The 19,279-nt window shown below is 43.3% G+C and overlaps 1 protein-coding gene across 8 annotated transcripts in view; it reads left to right on the top strand.

Moving 5' to 3' along the window:
- SATB1 (SATB homeobox 1) overlaps positions 1 to 15,615 on the top strand; it is a 100,790-nt gene extending 85,175 nt beyond the window's left edge. For 7 of the 8 annotated variants that reach the window (XM_088835403.1, XM_088835427.1, XM_088835423.1 and 4 more), the window contains 2 exons: positions 10,180 to 10,383; positions 13,474 to 15,615. In XM_088835403.1, the coding sequence (XP_088691529.1) occupies positions 10,180 to 10,383; positions 13,474 to 13,977 (708 nt within the window). In that variant the 3' untranslated portion in view covers positions 13,978 to 15,615. Of the gene's footprint in view, positions 1 to 10,179; positions 10,384 to 11,220; positions 11,308 to 13,473 lie in introns of all 8 variants that reach the window. The other variant, XM_088835429.1, reaches the window with a different exon arrangement.
- Positions 15,616 to 19,279: the final 3,664 nt, after the last annotated feature.

Genomic DNA, 19,279 nt, shown 5'->3' with positions numbered 1-19,279 from the left:
CAACTGTCCACCTGTTTTCCCTAGCTTATTGCTAATTCTTTGTTTTTCTTGATTCTTCCCACTAAATATTGCCCATTCTTCAAAGCCAGGCCGCCATGACTCTTCATCAGCGAAGACGCCCTCGACCATCCCAGGCCCTTCTCCTCTGGGCTCCCACGGGATGTCGCCCGTCACTGACCTTCCCTGCAGACTGCTTTGCTCTAGTAGCTGGGTGTGAGTTCTGCTTCTTCCCTACTGTACTGCGAGCCGTTCAAGGCAGATGCTTGTGGTCCCGTCGTCAGAGCGTCTGCAGTTACCGCAGGCCAGGCGCGGGGCGGCCCGGGACCCTGCTCCCTCTGTGGCAGCCACAGTCTTGAGTGCCGTTCTTGCCTGCATTTTGTCGACGAGCACCAGGGACTCGGGGCATTTGCTCAAGTTCGCACACAGAAGTGCCTGCCCTGGATGCAGCTCTTAACTGAGTTACACCTTATGCTGAGGTGATGGAGCGTGACTGGAAGGGGAGTTAGTATTTAAAGGGGAGAAAGAAACAAAGGAAAGAAAACAGTATGGGGAATGGGCGCAGGATGTGGAGGAATGGCAGCGAGCGACGGCCGGGTACCTAGGGCCCGCGTGTGGCCGGGTTTGCAGGCGGCTCAGTGGCCGAGAGTCTGTCGCCTGATGCCGGAGCCCGGGTCAGGAAGACCCCCTGGAGCAGGCGATGGCAGCCCGGCCCAGGGCGCCTCCCGAGAAACAGAGGAGCCTGGCGGGCTGCAGTCCACGGGCCAGGGCGTCGGCGCGGCCGTGGCTGAGCCTGCAGGGCCCTTCCGCGAAGCTCCGGGGAGGGCACCCTTCTCTCTCCCGGCGAGCTGCCAGGCTCATTGTGAGCAATAGGGTAACGCTGGCTGGTTTGAAAGCGAAGACCAGAGCAGTGATTTTCGTCCTGGCCTGCCTTTTCCAAGGGCATCTCAGAGTGGACTAAGGGCATTCAAGAAAGCTTCATTACCCCTGTGTATTTACCTATCAGGAGGTTCCTCAGGCCGAGCCAGACGTCGTATTTGCTTTCTGTAGGAGTTACAACTCTCCATGGCAACGCTCCATCTCTCCTTTCCGAAAGCTCTGCTCGCCACTGGCACACACTTTCCCCTAAGAGAGGAAAAGGAGTGGTTACTTAAAGGCTGTTTTGTTCTGAATTTAAGATAACTGTCCTTGGGACGTCCTTAAAACGATTATTTGGTGCCTGAGCATCATTCAGGGAAAAGTTGCCCCAGCGCCGACGGGTCAGTGGTGGGCAGAGTGGAAAGGATCAGATAGTCTTTACAGTTGAAACAGAGACGAAGGTTGAAAACACTGTTATAGCGGGAACCTTGGAGATAGCACATTCCTGTCTTTTAATGACACTTGATAGGAAGAAGGAGGAGAGAGTAAAGATTTTTAACAGATGTGGTATTTTATTTTTTATTTTCTTGGATTTTTATTGAAATTTTAGTTAATTCACAACTTTGATTAGTTTCAAGTGTAAAACAAAGTGATTCAGTTATATATGTATTTTTTCAGATTCTTTTCTATTATGGGTTGTTACAAGAATACTGAGTGGAATTCCTCGTGCTGTACAGTGGGTACTAGTTGCTTATACCCATTTTATATATAGCAGTGTGCATCTGTTAATCCCAGACTTCCCATCTATCCCTCCCCTCCCTTGAGGAAGATTTTTAAGGCAGCAGGTATAAATGTAAAGCAAAAGCCAAACCTTATGACCGAAACTTACATAATATTTAAAGATGCATCGAGATTGGGAGGGAAAAACATAAACTCTTTTTTAGAGTCTGTATCAAGTATCAGACATGTAAGCCAGATTTTTGTTTAAACTTTGAAGACAACATCCTGAAAGCGAGTTTGAAGTCTTTGAAAAAATTAATCTTTAAATTAGTTATCTTCCAGATCTACTTTAAAAAAAAAAAATAAGATGAAGGCTTTATTCAGAAATTCTGTTTCAGTAAAAATTAAGAGATTATCTTCTTGTCAGCTAGCTTAATACATTGTCTAGAATTTCATACTTTTATCTTCATTAATTTTTCTCCTCAAATTCTTCCTGAAAATATTCTTTAAAACTTTCCTGACAGTCTTTTTAAGTGAGAACCATTTTTATGTTTTTATCTACTATGGCCAGACGATCTGATACTCTTGTTATGAACCAAACAATCCATAGGAAGAGAAAAGAACACATATTTATATGCTCCCTCAAGTCAATGCCTCTAAGAATGTAAAAAGGAAGTAAACAGTCAAACCACAGAGAAACAGTAATTTTCTTTTTTTTTTTTTTGCTTAATTAAATTTTAAGCAAAACTGATAAAAATCATTTACCAGTGATTCTGAATATTTCTTCCAAATTGACTAAATTTTATTGTGAGCTTCCCCTAAATTGTAGGAACATTTCTTTTTGTTGCTGCCAAACCTCCTCTGCTAGCTTTGTCTAACCTCTTAAAGACAGAGTGGCAAAAATCTCCTTAAGTGAGAAATTCATGGATAGTTGTTTATGACCTATTATTAATTCAGTATGGAAACCCACAGCTTTTGGCTAAGATACTGAGTTCCTTAAATAAACTGTGGAATCTGGAGAGAGTTTAAAACAGTAGCAGTTTAGAAGTTTAGAATAATAATTTTAAAAACCAGTGTGATTTTTTTCAGCAAAAAGCATCAGAAACCACACCCTGAAGGTAAATATATTTGGGGATACACACCTATGCTTTCCAAGTGGCACAGTGGTAAAGAATCTGCCTGCCAGTACAGGAGACACAGGGGACACCAGTCCAGTCCCTGGGTGGGATGATCCTCTGGAGAAGGAAATGGCAGCCCACTCCAGTACTCTTACCTGGAAAATTCCATGGGCAGAGGAGCCTGACAGGCTACAGTCCATGGGGTCGCAAAGAGTCAGACACGACTGAGCTCACACGTATACATGTATTCCATTTAAGTAGGTTTCTTTATAAAACCCCTCTTTGGATAAAGCGGATGTAGAAGGCTACTTTCAGAACGGGAAATGCATTTACTGCTCCATCTCTGCTCAGATTTATTTCCCATGTTTTCTTGATTCAGGCCCATGTTAGCAGGAAAAAGTTACTTGTAGTGCCTACTGAAATTCTCCTTACTTTACACAAAGTAGATGTTAGTAAGCTGGGGAAGAAGATTCATGTATTTCCTGCTAATTCCATAGAGAACATGTATCTTTATTAATGTTAATGGTGGAGGCCTCTCATTATGTTATAGAATAATCTGCTTTAGCAAAGGTTTTTCTCCTTAAGAACTTCATAACATTTAAAGGTTAATATGTTAGGTAAAGAACAATATCTTAAGATAAGCGTTTTTATTACAGGACATGATGGGATGGTTTTTATTAAATTATGTGATGATTTGAATGGGCAGGAAGAAGTGCATCGCTTCTTTGCCCTCAACTTTAATGCCTTTAATCAAATAATGACCTTCTGGAAAATAGTTAATTTTCAGCATTTGGAAAGATCAATACCACTTTGCCACCAAAAAATGGCCCAGATGATGAAATTTGATGTATTTAAAGTATCATTTCACCCTTTTAACCTAGTAAATAATTGAAAATGCTTTCAGTATTGCTTTGCTGCTCTTTTGCTTCTCACTGTTCAAAGTGTTATGATTGTTCTCAAAAACAAAAAAGTTAGACGTTGGTGTGTGAAGGAAGGATGCAGGCTTCACACCTAGAAGTGGGAGTGTACCCCCATCAGACCTGTGTGTCTCTGTGTTAGGGCTGCGGAAGAAGTAGTATATTTCAATACTATATTTGAGGCAGTGCATATAAAACATAAAAAGTGTGAAAATGTCCCTTCTCGAACATTCAGGGAGTGGCTTAAAACGTCATTAGTCACCTTGCATCTTTTGTGATACCTTTAAACATTTATAGGTTAAAAGATTCAGTAGCTCTGACAGTTAGAACTCACCCCCCCCTTACAGAACATTGATATGAAATTACCCTCCAGTGCAGACAGCTTTGTAAATTAAAAAAAAAAAAAATTGCCCTCTATTAGCATGTTTGTGGGCAGATTAAAAACTGTCTTCATTAGCATAAGTAACACTTACAGATTCTTTTAAAAGTAGAAAATTATTTGCTGAATGATAAATTGCTAGCTCTGTAGTTAGTTGTTGTTGAAAATGTACTCATTCAAAATGCCTGGTGTAGTTTAGCCTACAATACTGAAATTTTTTTGTGTGAGAAGTACTATTTAATGGATTATGTACTTAATCCTGTTCCTACTACTTGCTAAAATGTAATTCATGCTTTCCACTAAAATGTTTGTATCAAATACCTCCCTATTTAGATTGATTTCTTTTAATATCATATATTATTATACTATACACCCCAGAGATTGGAACAAAATACTTCTGCAAATAACACATAAAAGATGAGGGTGAGGGGTAGGGAATAAATACAGACTATAAAATGTTTTCCTTTTTAGAACACAAATTACCACTCTTTTTTTTTTTTAATGTATTTTTCCTTCTTAGTTGCAGTGAGAATTATTTGTCATTTTCTTTCTCTTTTTAAGCTCTTAAGTTTAGAATGTATATGTACATGATGACAATATATACACATCCTTGTAGTAAGTGACTTTTTTTACTTAGAGAACATGACAATCTCTGTCCCCCTGGAAAACTAGTTGCGTTCCATGCTCCTGACTGTCACAGACCCGGCCTTGCCAGGGGCCTCTCGTCATGTATGTGAGGCTCCCTAGCTACAATAAATTCATTCGTGAAAGGTGGTTGCTTTCCTGACTCGGTGAATAATCATTGCTTACTCCTTACCCATTGAAATGGTAGAAGGGAATCGACTTGAATTAACTGTTCTAAAAAGAGCGGAATGGAAATCGGAAATTGAGTTTGGGTGGAACTTAGCAACTGAGAGATGAAGGTGCCAGGACTTTTATTTCAGCGTGGTGCAACAAGATTCTGTTGGTAAAGCACACCATTAGAGTACTGAGTTCAGACCTGCTGATTTTTCCTTTAAAATGAGCATACAGTCACGCATTTCATGGACCGTGATAAATTGCCATTGTGTTGTCATTGAATTTGTTTTGCTTTTTTTCAGGAGTGGGTTGGCAGTCGTTCCGCATTTTCTCTTTTCCTTTTTTTTTTTTTGCCCCCTTACCCTCCCCAAATCTTCCACATCTTTCATAGATTCCCTGAACCAAAACAGCCCAAAGACTGTTACTGATTTCATGCTGTCTGAGGTTTAGCATCTTCTGTACCATTTTCTTGCTTACAATGGCAAGACATTTACAGATGGTTCTTGGTTCCTATAAAGTACATAACAGTATTTCCTTTGTGGCAGATGGATTTAAGACTTTTAGTTCTCAATAAATGTAGGTTTACAATACATAACTTTACAGGATTTGTGTTGTATATAACAGGTTTGAACATATTATCTCAGAATTCATCTGCATGGCATTTTCAGCTTGTTCAGGGTCCATGCCAGTTTTTTTAAGTAATAGGGGGTGCTGTGATTGATAGCAACAGCTCAAGGCGTGATTTTGAATAGAAACAAAGGGTTTAGAACAGAAGGTGTCAAATTAAACTTTGTCAGTTTGAAAAGTAGGAACATCCTGAAAGTTTGACTAATTTATTTACATGTGGCTACTGTTTATATTTTGCCCTCTTTCTATGCAGTGTAATGTGGCTTGGCAAATTTACTGCATTTAAAGTTTAGGTTGTTCCTTGTGCCATTTTAGTTTTCTGAGAATAGATCAGTCTCGTTATTTTAAGGCTGTTAGTCTCCTGTCTTTTCTACTGTTCAGAACAGTTGTGATCTAATTTAATTGTCACAGCAGTTCCATACCCTACCCCTCTTACAGTATTTCAAGTCCCGGGGACCTGGCTTAAAACGTAATTATGTTCACATTTTGCAGCAAAGTGCTTGCATTTTATTCACCATCTCTTCTCCACCCAGTAAATCTATACATGTATCATTTTAAAAGAACCGATACAGTGCTTAGGGAAATCATTTTTACTTGCCACATATTTAGGCCTGGCATGCTGTGATTCATGGGGTCGCAAAGAGTCGGACACGACTGAGCGACTGAACTGAACTGAACCTATATTCTGACACTTATTGTCTTCCCAAGTTTATTTGCTCAAACAGTATCGTTTATGGAAAAGTGACCTCAGATTACTGTCATCATCTTGATCGATAGGATTGAGGGTGTCAGAATATTCCGTGGTATTTAAATGGAATCATAGTAAATTAATCTTCTTTTTGGCGGTGTAAATTGGGAATGAGCCAGCTGATTTCTCTGTTGACAGAGAACTAGCCTGTCAGAATATCTGTTTTCCATTATTTGTTAGAGCGGCAAGTATCAAGAGAAGAGTGCGCCACCCACCCCATTCTCGTTTCTTTGGAATACCCTTGTAGAACTAACAGTTCCCAGCTGCACCGGCAAATATTTTCCTAGAAGCATCTGATTTCAGGCTCTTAAAATCATCATGTCTCTTGAAAGGCTAGCGGAGACATGCTTCAAATTTATAATTCATCACATTATTTTTAGATAAGGAATTAGAAGTATTATATAAGGGCAAAGGTTAATAGCAAACTACTGGAAATGTTGTGTTAGTCTTGGGCAATTAATAAAAATAAGCGTCTGTCTCATAAGCATAGAGACACAGGAGTGACAATGTGAGCAAAACATTTGTTGAATGAGTCAAGGCTCTTTTTTGAAATATTTGTGAAACCAGCATGAGTGTGATTGTTTGGGAATTAGCTATCATTATTAGCCATTTTAAAAGAACTAATGATTTTCTTTTCCAAAGAACATCTGTGATCCACATGTTTTTTCCCCCCCCCACATATATCGAAGTGCTAACTGATCTCTGCATTACTTTAAAAAGTTTCTAAAATGATTCAAAAAATTATTGGAGTGCTTCAGCTCTCTTTAAGAAGATTTTCTTACATGAATTGTTCTTAATTTAACTTGTAGCAATTTTTGGTTAGAAGCATTTATTTCTAAAAAAAAAAAAAAAGACTTAGATGCTCAATGTTAAGCACTTATTATGAGAGTATAATCCTAGCTAAGTAAAGAAAAAAAGAGCATGTTCTTGACGAACCTTCTAGCATCCCTAAAGGTGAATAAAATTGTAGAGGTTTTCTGTGTTTAGGCACTGGTGCCTGTCAGTTGCCACAGCTAAGGAAGGACAAGGAGGGGACGGGTGTAATCTTAACCAGAGTTAATAGTCACGCCTTCAGGAAGATGGATCTAAACCCTGCCTTGCGTCACAATTCAGAAGTGAGGGATACAGCGATAGCTTTGATGTAGGAAAGCATAACGCATTCTCAAGGCTCAATCCAGAGAGCGGATATTTGTCAGCAGGAGTCAAACAAACGTCTCTGGGGCACCCTTTGCAAGTCTCAAATATTTCAAATACTCAAATTGTAATGCTGCGTTCATAGATAAGAGCGAAATGTGACCTGTGGTCTGATTCTGGAAAGCAGCGGGGAACCACCATGGTTAGAGGAGGACCATGTTCAGTGACACCGTCATCACGGTCATTTCCTACTGAGCCAGTATTCTCCCTGGCAAACCGTCAGTTCCCCGCCTGTCCTGTTAACCTGGTCAGCGGCATCAACCGAGTGCACAGCTGCGTGAGTGTCCCTGGGCACCTGCGTGTTTAAGTGATGTGTGGCATGGAGACTCAGAGCCCCCCTAGTTTCTGTTAGGGTTAGTAGACCTCATGGGGTTTAGCAGCTGTCACCCGTGGCTAGGTGGTCAGTGGGTCTTGGGAAGCTCGTCTGTCAGTCTCCATCTGTTCTTTCAAAATCTCTCAGGCCATTTTGGGGAAAGTAGGCCTTCTTCTTCCCACTGTGTATTGCAGTTAGAAGAGAATTTCTCCAGTGGTTCACGTGGGAAAAGAAAGTCATGCTATGTTCTGATTTTATCCTAAAGTCATATAAAAAGGCAACTCCCCTTGGCCACTTCTAAAAATCAGATACTAACCTGTCCTCTTTGCATTCCCATCCAACTAGTTTCCAAGGAGCCCCATTTTTTTAGGTGAGTTTCCCTAAGGCAGAGGCTAAGGTAAGGAATCCGAGGCCCCTGATCTGGTGAGGGACCCGGCAGGATAAGAAAGCGGAGGCAAGTCCAGGGAGAACGTGGCCGCAGGAAAAGCCTGTATTGACTGGGCCTGTGGCGGGCAGGCTGGGAGGGGCACGTCTGGAGAGCCCAGGGTAGGCGACGCGGTCCAGCGGGCAGGCTAGGAGGGGCACGTCTGGAGAGCCCAGGGTAGAAGGCGTGGTCCGGTGGGCAGGAGGGTAGGCCAGCCGGCCACCGGCCGCCTGGGGAGAGGGACCAGGAGGAAGCAGAGGAGCAGCTGGGCGTCCCCCGCTGAGCTGGCGTGCAGACGTTTCTCTGGAGCGTGGTTGTCAGCCTGGAGCACTGTGGGTGGGACCCCCGCCTTCCACCTCCCCGCCCTGCCTGCTCAGTGAAGAAGGGTTGAGACGATGGTTAGAGAACGGGAGACTGTCCACTCTTGTTGGAAAACTCGTTTTTTCCTTTTTTTATTGGAGCATAGTTGCTTCGCGATACAGCAAAGTGAATCAGCTTTATGCATACATATACCTCCTGCTTTTTTGTATTTCCTTCCCATTTAGGTCTTTTTATTATGCTGTCTGGGTTGGTCATAACTTTCCTTCCAAGGAGTAAGTGTCTTTTAATTTCATGGCTGCAGTCACCATCTGCAGTGATTTTGGAGCCCAAAAAAATAAAGTCAGCCACGTTTCCCCATCTATTTGCCATGAAGTGATGGGACCGGATACCTAGACAGCATATTAAAAAGCAGAGACATTACTTTGCCAACAAAGGTCCGTCTAGTCAAGGCTATGGTTTTTCCAGTGGTCATGTATGGATGTGAGAGTTGGACTGTGAAGAAAACTGAGTGCCAAAGAATTGATGCTTTTGAACTGTGGTGTTGGAGAAGACTCTTGAGAGTTCCTTGGACTACACGGAGATCCAACCAGTGCATCCTAAAGGAGATCAATCCTGGGTGTTCATTGGAAGGACTGATGCTAAAGCTGAAACTCCAATACTTTGGCCACCTGATGTGAAGAGCTGACTCATTTGAAAAGACCCTGTTGGTGGGAAATATTGAAGGCAGGAGGAGAAGGGGACGGCAGTGGATGAGATGGTTGGATGGCATTACCGACTCGATGGACATGGGTTTGGGTGGACTCCGGGAGTTGGTGATGGACAGGGAGGCCTGGCGTGCTGCAGTTCCTGAGGTCGCAGAGAGTCGGACACGACTGAGCGACTGAACTCACTCGCATTTTGGTCACCACAGAGCATCAAGTGGTGCTGCACAGTAGGTTTACATTAGTCAGTCTGTTTTGTACATAGTATTACTTGTGTGTGCATGTCGGACCCACGTCCGCCCACTCAGTTCAGGATTGTGGATCTCAGGGTCAGAAAGTGAGCCTTGGAGCGCAGCAGAGGTCCAGGCCTCGGTGCTCAGTGGACATCGTCTCCCTCAGCCCAGCGATCCTATCACAGTGCTTCCCTGATGGACCATGTGCGTACACAGCAGCAGGCAGGGCTCTGGGGTCTCTTTCTGCAAAATTCTGTACTGGAGGATTCTTCTAATGCTCATTCTAACATAAAGCCTTACCTTGGACGACATTCATGCTCACACAAATGCACACATCCTTTCTCTCTCTTTTCTACACACACACACACACACACACAGATATTCACAGAGTCGCATTTTTAATGCAAACATCATAAACTTAGGGAATCCTTTTAGGAAAATTATTCTAAAAAGCTGTCCCAGCCCTTTTAAATACTATCTTCAGAACCTCAGATGGCCACTCATCAGAGGAGAAGCACACTCGGCCTTGCTTTCTCCTTGGGCACATTCTGCAGAGTCCAGGGTAGACGGGTCTTGCCTTTGGAGTCTGAAAAATAGGGCCCTCCTTGAAGATGCAAATATGAATTGTGTATTAAAAAACAGATTCTGCCCCCTTTTTGACAACAACACCTATTCTCGTTTAGCAGGTTAAAATGTTTTTAAAGCAGATTGTTTTGAGCTGGGAAAAAGTGAACTGCTCAGGGCCCTTTTTACTTCCTAACGGGAAAGGCCAGCTGCCCACCCCGTGCCTCTTGGACCTGAACTGACCTGCTAACGCCCTTGTCTCTTAAGGGGTGGCTGTGCGAGCTGCTACGCTGGAAAGAAGACCCTTCTCCAGAAAACAGGACCCTGTGGGAGAACCTCTCCATGATCCGAAGGTTCCTCAGCCTCCCCCAGCCGGAGCGCGACGCCATCTACGAACAGGAGAGCAACGCCGTGCATCACCACGGCGACCGGCCGCCGCACATCATCCACGTGCCCGCCGAGCAGATTCAGGTTCGTGTGCTCGGCCGCTGCGCTAGAGCCCGGGGAAGCAGACGCTTTACGCTTAGCAGGGAAAGGGGCGTTGCTGTTCCTTCCGCAGTCTGAACATAGGCTTCTGAGCGAGAGATGGCGGTACCCTGCCGTCTGGGTCGGAGGGAAAAGAGGACCTGGGTTTTCCAACACGTGTGCTGTGTTCCTCTCCACCCCCGACCGCCCAAGGCGGCAGGAACCCCCTTCCACACTTCTATGGCAAGCCACTCTTCGTTAGAGCTATGTGAGAGCTTAAGAATCTATTTTGTCATATTGAAAGTGAAAGTCGCTCAGTTGTGTCCAACTCTATTCGACCCCATAGACTATACGGTCCATGGAATTCTCCAGGCCAGAATACTGCAGTGGGTAGCCTTTCCCTTCTCCAGGGGAATCTTCCCAACCCAGGGATCAAACCCAGCTCTCCTGCATTGCAGGTGGATTCTTTACCAGCTGAGCCACAAGGGGAGCCCAAGAATACTGGAGTGGGTAGCCTATCCCTTTTCCAGGGGAAATTCCCAACCCAGGAATCGAACCCAGGTCTCCCACATTGCAGCAAAATTTGAATTTTTAGACACGCCACCTATGTTTTAATGAACACCAATCCTGTCCCCGAGGAAAGGCATGACTGCTGTTTCTGCAGAGGAAGTTTGTAGGATTGCAATTGTATACTTTGGATTCTGTCCCACAGAGAGGAGTGGAGGGAAACCAAATTGGCATCTGGCTTCCAAGTCCCCGGCCCTGCCTTCACTTTAGCTCTGTCCCCGCCGGCTCAGGGAGCAGTGGTTAGGGGTGAGTCACGTCTGTCTGTCTTTCCCTTAGAGCCCCTCTCCCACTGCCCTTGGGCAAGGAGAGTCTAGAGGTGTTCGGCCCCATGGCTGGTACTGCTCCACAGGTGAGCAGGCACAAGTTAGCCAGCCAGAAGGAGAACACAGAAGGCTGGTGCCAAGACCTGCTCCCTGGTCAGGATGGTCAGCCTTGGAAAGGCCACGCTAACAGTGGTGTTGGCCAAATACACTGCGCCCACAGGATCAGCCTCAGATTCACCTAAGTTACTCCCTTCCCAGACTTGGGACCTGTCTATTCACCCAAGTGTCTCCACTAAATTCATTCCCCGCTTATTCAGATGGGGAAGGTCTGGGCCCAACTAGCTGTTGACCTCGATTGCTTAGGAAGCCTGTTGACGATGAACGTGAGCTGTACTGATTATTTCTGCTACATCCAAAGGGATGCTTTTCCTTTGCCCCTTTAAGGGAAAATGCCGTTGCTTTCCCGAGTCTTAAAATTCTACACTCTCTTTGTTGAATCACCTGCATGTTATTTTTTGGAACTGCTGTGTGTGTCTGTGGGGGCACCGGGTGGGGGCGGGGTGGTGATGCTCAACACACACTCAAAAAGAGGGTTATCCATCCACTAAGAAAAAGAATACTTGAGTATATATTAAAGATAAATTGAGAAAGAGAATCCCTTAGGATATCAAGCACTAAAATAATCATGAAAGCCTGAAAAATGTACTGTTTAGCAAAAACAAAAAAAGATAAGTAAAAAAAAAAATAGTACTTGTTTGAAAATGTAAATTGTTTTTAATAAAATTGCTTCCTAGGGGGATTAAGGAAATGCTTAGGGCATAGTATAAACGTTCCAATATTTTAGGCTTCCTTAGGTTGATTTCCTTTGTTGATAAGAATCCTGGAGCTGGAGAGTGTGTGTGTGTGTGTGTGTATGTCACATATTTGTTATGTATAATTGTGTATGGAAAATTACAGCACAGATACTAATTATGAAAAAGTGTCTATATACACTAAATTTAAATCCTGATTACATCTGAGCTTAGTATAGACAGAACAATTTGCTAGCCGTTGTGGGGTGAATGAAACCTTTATTTTTCGGTAAGAAAAAAATCTTGCAGTGTCAGCCCAGTGCAATTCGGTAACAAATGTGTGCCTGTTAGATTGAAACTGTCTGGTAGAAAATTCACAAACGTGAGAATCTCAGAAACTCTTTGGATTCACAAGAGCTAATTAATGGCTTCCCTCATAGCTCAGCTGGTAAAGAATCCGCCTAAAACTCAGGAGACCTCGGTTCAGTCCCTTCGTAGGGACGATCTCCTGGAAAAGGGAAAGGCTGCCCACTCCAGTATTCTGGCCAGGAGAATTCCTTGGACTGTATAGTCCATGGAGTCGCAGAGAGTCGGACATGACTGAGCAGCTTTCACTTTGAATGCTGCAGAAGAGCACAGGCTCCCCCATTTTATTTGGAACATAAGACCTTGTAAGCCAGGGCCACGTTTTAGCCATCTGCTGCAATGGGACGAAACACATGTCCTTCCCAGTGTGTCCACAGCTCATCTTCCTAATCTGCCTTTGGCACACTTAACTGCTCCGTTTTCCTTTTAAATCTTTATTAGTTACCCACATCACAATGTGCTGGCTTAGCCTCGGAGGCATATCCTCCTGGTGAACAGGGCTCACACTCTCAGAGTGCTGGCTTTCAGTCCTGTGAGCCAGCCTGACCTCTGGCGAGGGAGCCCTGGAGCTTCCCAGGCCTTCCCCAGTCCTGCCTTCCTAGCGATCCTTCTGACCTTCTTCCCGACACCGTGGGCCCTTCAGCTGGCCTGCGTTTCTGTCCGGCATCCGTTCCCCGTGTTCTGAGCCCGCCAGGTCATGTGCTTGCTCTTCCGGGCCTTTGTGTGCCTCGCACGAGGCCGCATGTGTAGTGCCCAGGTGTTGCGCAGTGACCGCACACGCGAGGGCCCAGGCCCGCCCGGGCCGGGCATGTGGAGTGGCCAGGCACGTGCAGTGACCAGGCATGCGCAGTGGCCAGGCATACGAGGGCCCAGGCGCATGCGGGCCGGGATGCGCAGGGGCCAGGCTCGTGCAGTGACCAGGAATGCGCAGTGACCGCACACGCGAGGGCCCAGGCGCGCGCGGGCCGGGCATGCGGAGTGGCCAGGCATGCACAGTGACCACACGCGCGGGGGCCGGGATGCGCAGGGGCCAGGCGCGTGCAGTGGCCAGGGCGCGCAGGGCCGGGCGCGTGCGGCACCGCTGACCTTGTGCCGCTGTCTCCCCGCAGCCGCCGCAGGCACCCCCGCAGCCGCAGCCCGCGCCGCCCCCCGCGCCGGCACAGGCGCCGCCGCCCCCGGCCGGGCCCCGGCTCCCCGCGCGGCAGCCGCCCGCGGCAGCGCCGGCCGAGGCGGAGGATGAGAGCCGGCCGAAGGCGCGGCCGCGGACCAAGATCTCGGTGGAGGCGCTGGGCATCCTGCAGAGCTTCATGCAGGACGTGGGGCTGCATCCGGACGAGGAGGCCATCCAGACGCTGTCGGCGCAGCTGGACCTGCCGCAGCACACGGTCATCAAGTTCTTCCAGAACCAGCGCTACCACCTCAAGCACCACGGCCGGCTGAAGGACCACGCGGGCCTGGAGGTGGACGTGGCCGACTACAGGGACGACGAGCTGCTGCAGGACGCGGACGAGGGCGCGCCGGGCGCGGCCGCCAGCCCACTCTTCGCGGTGAAGCTCGAGGACGAGCCGGCGGCCGATGGCAGCACGGACGCGGGCGCCGACGCCAGGGACTGAGCTGCGGGCCCCCGGCGCCCCGCCGCCCGGCCGGGCGATCGTCAGAAACTTGCACAAGCGGACCGTCGAGAAAGGCTGATACTGACTGCACTAAACGTTTTCCTCTTTTACGAACTGCTTGGCAGCCCCAGGTGAAGCATCGGATCGTTTGGTATTAAAAATGGAAAATTTGTGTTCACGGAACACACCCGGGTGTGTGTACCCGTAAGCATGATAACCAGTGATTTTTTTTTTAATTTTATAATTATTATTATTTTGGAGCCTCAAAACAAGCATTATATAACTTCTGTGATTATCATTTCCTTCCTTTATTTCTGTAACACTTCACATTTATCTTTGGAAACTCGCCCCTTGTTTTAAAAAAGAAAAAGAGTTTGTTACTCTATTGTATGTTGCAAAAGAACTGTATACTGTGGAATGCAGTTTAAAGATGACATATGCCAACAAATGCCTTGTATCATATGGCACTGCCGTAATTCAGATTTGTTTTTATTTTGGAAATAAAAGTTCACTGTAATTTTTTTCATTCTCATTGTTACAAGATTTTTTAAAAAAAGAAAAGAAAATGTGAAACACAATTTAGTCCTCATTATTTATTTGTAGATCCTGCAGCATCATGTTGTAATTAATTTTTGGAAGTTTCCGTTAAATGTAATATTGCTTCTCTTGTTACCATACTGGTTCTTTTCTATTTATAAATGTATTTTGATGGGCAGTAAAACAAAGTGTCTTAAAAGTTTTAAATAGATAAAATGTGCTTTACACAGTTGCCTATAAAAAGTGCTCTATGTTACCCAAGCAATTCATACTATAAGCTTCACTCTTATTGTTGTATGCAATTTTTACTATCATGCAAATAAGCTTAGGTTAATAAAACTAATAGATCACCTTAGAAAATTATGCAATTAATGTGAAAATAATTGATGTTTGCAACGTGTCTTCCTTTGGTTTACAATCAATTTTAAAGCTACATCTGTATAAAATTTCTGTATAAAGGTGTTATTTCTTTTTTATGAGTTTATGGCTATGAAAACACCAGCTATTTTGTTACAGCTGGCTGTTTTTATAAGTGTATCACAATTTTCTTTATGCAGAAATGTTCTGATTAGGAGTGGTTATTGACTGTAACTACACAATTAAAATTGTTTGTATGGTATGACATGGTAGGGTTTGTCTGCTTATGTGAAGTAACACAGTGTCCGAGAGGGCCCTCTCAGTAAGATGCATGTGAAAACTTTCTTGACATTTTACAGATCTGAAGAAGAGCAATTTAAAAGTCACTTGAAACACTGTAAATTTAAATCCCGAACACATGCTCAGTCTTTTAAGTTAAACAGTGAAGACAGTAACCTGTTTTTGGTTGATGTTTTCCTTGATCAGGAGTATGGTCAAAAGACTCACCAACAAAGACATCAATTCAGTCTCTGGCAGATATGCACTTAGAACAGATTCATCTGCATTTACTTCACGAAAGGCCCATCATGGCAACACTTTTTTAAAGCCGGTGTATATACATTTTTAAAGGCCGTTAAAAGTAACATAAGTAGGGGGGGAAATGGACCTTCTGTACAAGAACTCCTTAGTAAGCACTGTATTTTTTTTTTAAGTTGTAAATGGAATACAAGTTAATAACTCTGAGCTCATTTGGTTGTGTATGTCATAACTATAAGAACTCCATGAAGAAGATAAGAATTAACCTACCTGGAATTTAGATATGCACTTCAGAATTCTCGCAATGTAAAACTCGGTAAACTCCAGGATATGAAGTGAGGTGCGGTCATGTTCGTGTGAAGGGGAGGGCCAGTGCTGCAGGGTTTGGGCATTTTTGTTCACTTCCACCTGATATTTTGCTGCGTTTTTAAGATTTCCTACTTGTTAGGGGGTGTTTGGGTTCCTTTGTTTCTGAAATCACCCACTTCCTTTCTGCCTCTTTTCCCTGGACCCTGACAAGCTCATCGGAGGTCAACTGGATTCCTCCGATTCTGAACTTAAGAAGCTAAAATGGGGTCATAGAAAACTCCCAATTCGATTTTCAAAGTTACTGTCTACTTTCGAAGCACAGCTGAACTACTTCAGAGGCAACTGGTTTGCTATAAAGTTAAAATTATGTTGAAAAATTTATCGTGTCTCTGTATTAAATGAGAAAACACCTTTAAACATTCTAGTTTATTTCTAGGGTTCAGAAAATCATTTTAGCAAAACAATTTTGAGTTCAAATAGAAACCAGATTTATCATATTAAAAATAATAAATAGGGTAATTAAATATGCTATGAAATTTAATGAAAACCTATCTTCTCTGACTTTAAAGGGAAAAGCTAGAGCGGAGGGTAGTGTTTTTTTGGATTTTTTGTCTTTTTCTTAACATAAGCACAACACCTAATATAAGGCGTCAAAGATGTAATATCTTTTTAAGGGGAGTTTGGGTTGCAAGTAAGATTTTTTTCTTTCCCACTCATCTCCTAACTTCTTTGAAAATACATTTTCAGTAAATTGAAGAGTGTGTATAAGAAATCAACATGACAATAAAATTCTCAGACTCTTTTTAACTCACGCAGCAGCATCTTGCTAACATATTTTAAACCAAAAAAAGCACATATCAGTGAGCAATGTTGGCCACGATGGAATGAGCAGAACTGTTCCTCGGGGAAATGGTCCATTTTGTAAGCAGCTTGAAGAGCCTCCCGTGTGGCTTCCCGGGCGCCCTTTACCCTCCTGCCAGTCCCGGTGTTGCGAGAGGCCACGGTAGAATCCCTTGAGCAAGCTTCCTTGTGTCCAGGCATTTCAGAAACGCTGGGCATGACCTGGCGCTCCGTGCTGGGAAGGCCCTAGCAGAGTCAGGTAGTTTACGGGTAATATTCAGCCTTGTGCATCTGAATCTGTCTTCCCTCAGCACTTTGCCACTAATCTGTATTACACTCTGTGGCCATATAATGCTTGCACATTATGCAAAAAATAACGTTGAGAGTGTCTCCTTGGCACATAATGTGCAGAGTTGACACGTAACCTTTGGAAACCAAGGTAACTAACGTGTGCCCCAATTGTATGCCCCTTGGTTTCAAAGCCTGTACATATTATATATAAAATGCATATCAATTCACATGTAGTCCTAAGGAATTCTGAGCTAAAAAAAGAAAAGTGTTTATTTCTTCATTAGTGAAATCTATATCCAACTGTGCTTATCTAAAATATGTAGCTTAAGTAGAAAACATTTCCAAATGGTTCAAGATGGAGTGAAAATGACAATCATACATTTCATCATTCAGTTCTGCCCTATTCCATATTGTTATCTTTGGCTGATATTAAGGTCCTTGATTTTCACAATATTATCAATAAAGGAGGTATTCTGAACTGCTTGGTGATATTTTCAAAAAGAGCAATTAATATGTGTATGCCCTGTCATACAGCCAACAGAAATTGGACTGCTGTGTTAAAGCAAGCCAGAAATTTGCATGAGAGTGTGGAAACCAATGGAGGTTCAAGATTATTAATCCTATCTAAAACATTAGGAGATAAAGATACTATAGTTCACTTAAAGATTTTTTTTTTTTTCCTTTTTAAGGAAATGTATTCACTATTCTTCTGAGGCAATCCATTTCGTGTAAAGACTAAATACTTGCATGTCTTTGAACAAAGGCTAAACTACAGTCTGTTACCATGCGCATTTTGATCAAATACAGAGAACACTTATTTAAGAAATGTATATGACCAGAATACTATTACCTGTTTAACAATTCCACATGTCAAATAAAAATAGTTTGGAATTCATGTTTAAAAGATGAACATTTTTAAATCTTCCTTGCTTTACCCTCCTTAGGTGGATCATATGTATTTACAAATTAATTTATCAAAATAATTCTACAAGAATTTAATTTTGATTCCTTGCCCTATATCTAGGTTGTGCATTAAGTCACCTTCCTGTGTCAGCTGTTTCACTAATATCCCTAATTGTGATCAAAAGCACATGACTGGGGGCCTATTCTCTCTGATACTAGCTGATGAGGTTGTTGGTGAGGAAAAACAGAGTAGTCCGTTATTTTTGTTGCCTTGCAGAGTAACCACAGAGAAACTCTAGCATACTTTACTCTGCATTAAATGCTACACATTATTTATTCTTTGTTGTATTTTCTTTTACTGTTACTGAATATTTCTATGGTGTTCAAACAAGTTTTCATGACCGTGACAACCTCTGATTCATGCTCTTACACCGCTCCCCCGCCAAAGAAAGGACGTCCCATGGCTGCTGTATGAGTTTTTCCACTCAGAAGAACCAGCAGTACCTGTTAAGTGAGAATGTTGAGAAAGGTCACGTATTTGAAGTGTGTGCAATAATTCACCGAGTCGGTGGCCTTGGGCCGCAATATGCACATTTTTCCAGTGCACAGAGCTACTGCACAGACCTGCCCCACAGCATCTCAGTGAGGGGACAGGTTTCACCTGCTCCAACTTTCTTTCCAGTTTTAATTTTCAAATATTTGTTCTACCAGGCCTCATACAAAGACTTCCTACCTTGTAAGGCTCCTTCCTAGCTTTGCCCTCAAATATGCTTAAAGTGATAATAGCAACAGCATTAGTGGAAGGCTTCATTTCACACGGCACTGCCCCAAGCATCTCTGTCCCACGATGCACACTTAAGGCAGACGCAAGGGAGGGGAGACGCCACACTGGTTTCAGACCCGAGTCTTACAGCTACAAGTTTCTGTCTGTTTTCTTCTCAATAAGAGCTTTATCAAATGCAGAAAATATAGAAAAAAGAATTAAATGCAGTTTGACATTTTCAGAAACATAGCATAATTATTTTACTACTATGAAAAAGTCCATCACTAAGTCATTGAATTCCAGTGTATGAAATATTAACTCCAAAACTCTGGTTAAAATCCATATATCGAAGTTTTTTTTAAACACACATTTGATTATAGGAATTTCCAAATATACACATAAGAATAGTATAATGAACCTCCAAGCGTTCATCACCTAGTTCAACCACTGTAACATTTTTCCATCAATAAATACTTTGTGAAGCTTGTTAAAATTGTGATGAAACTTATGAAAATATTCAAACTATTCAATGGCTTTTGCCCATAATGACGTGACATCATCTTGCTTTTGCACTGCAGTAATGAATTTTCTGGTTTCCGAAGAAAGTATTAAAACTTGAAGTTTTTCTTGGGTCTCTCTGAGAATTTTCAAAAAGCCAATTTTAGAAAGAGAACCTTTGAGAATTCCACAAATATTTGCAACATAAAAAAATGGAGACAAACCAGCCGCTCTTTATTTATAAACAATAAGTGCTTTCATATCATT

Source organism: Moschus berezovskii, chromosome 1 (genome assembly GCF_049115385.1).
Source record: "Moschus berezovskii isolate FMDL1 chromosome 1, NW_MosBer_1.0, whole genome shotgun sequence".
Lineage (NCBI taxonomy): Eukaryota > Metazoa > Chordata > Mammalia > Artiodactyla > Moschidae > Moschus > Moschus berezovskii.
The sequence above is the reverse complement of the archived record's forward strand: the minus strand, read 5'-3'. Positions and strand labels throughout refer to the sequence as shown.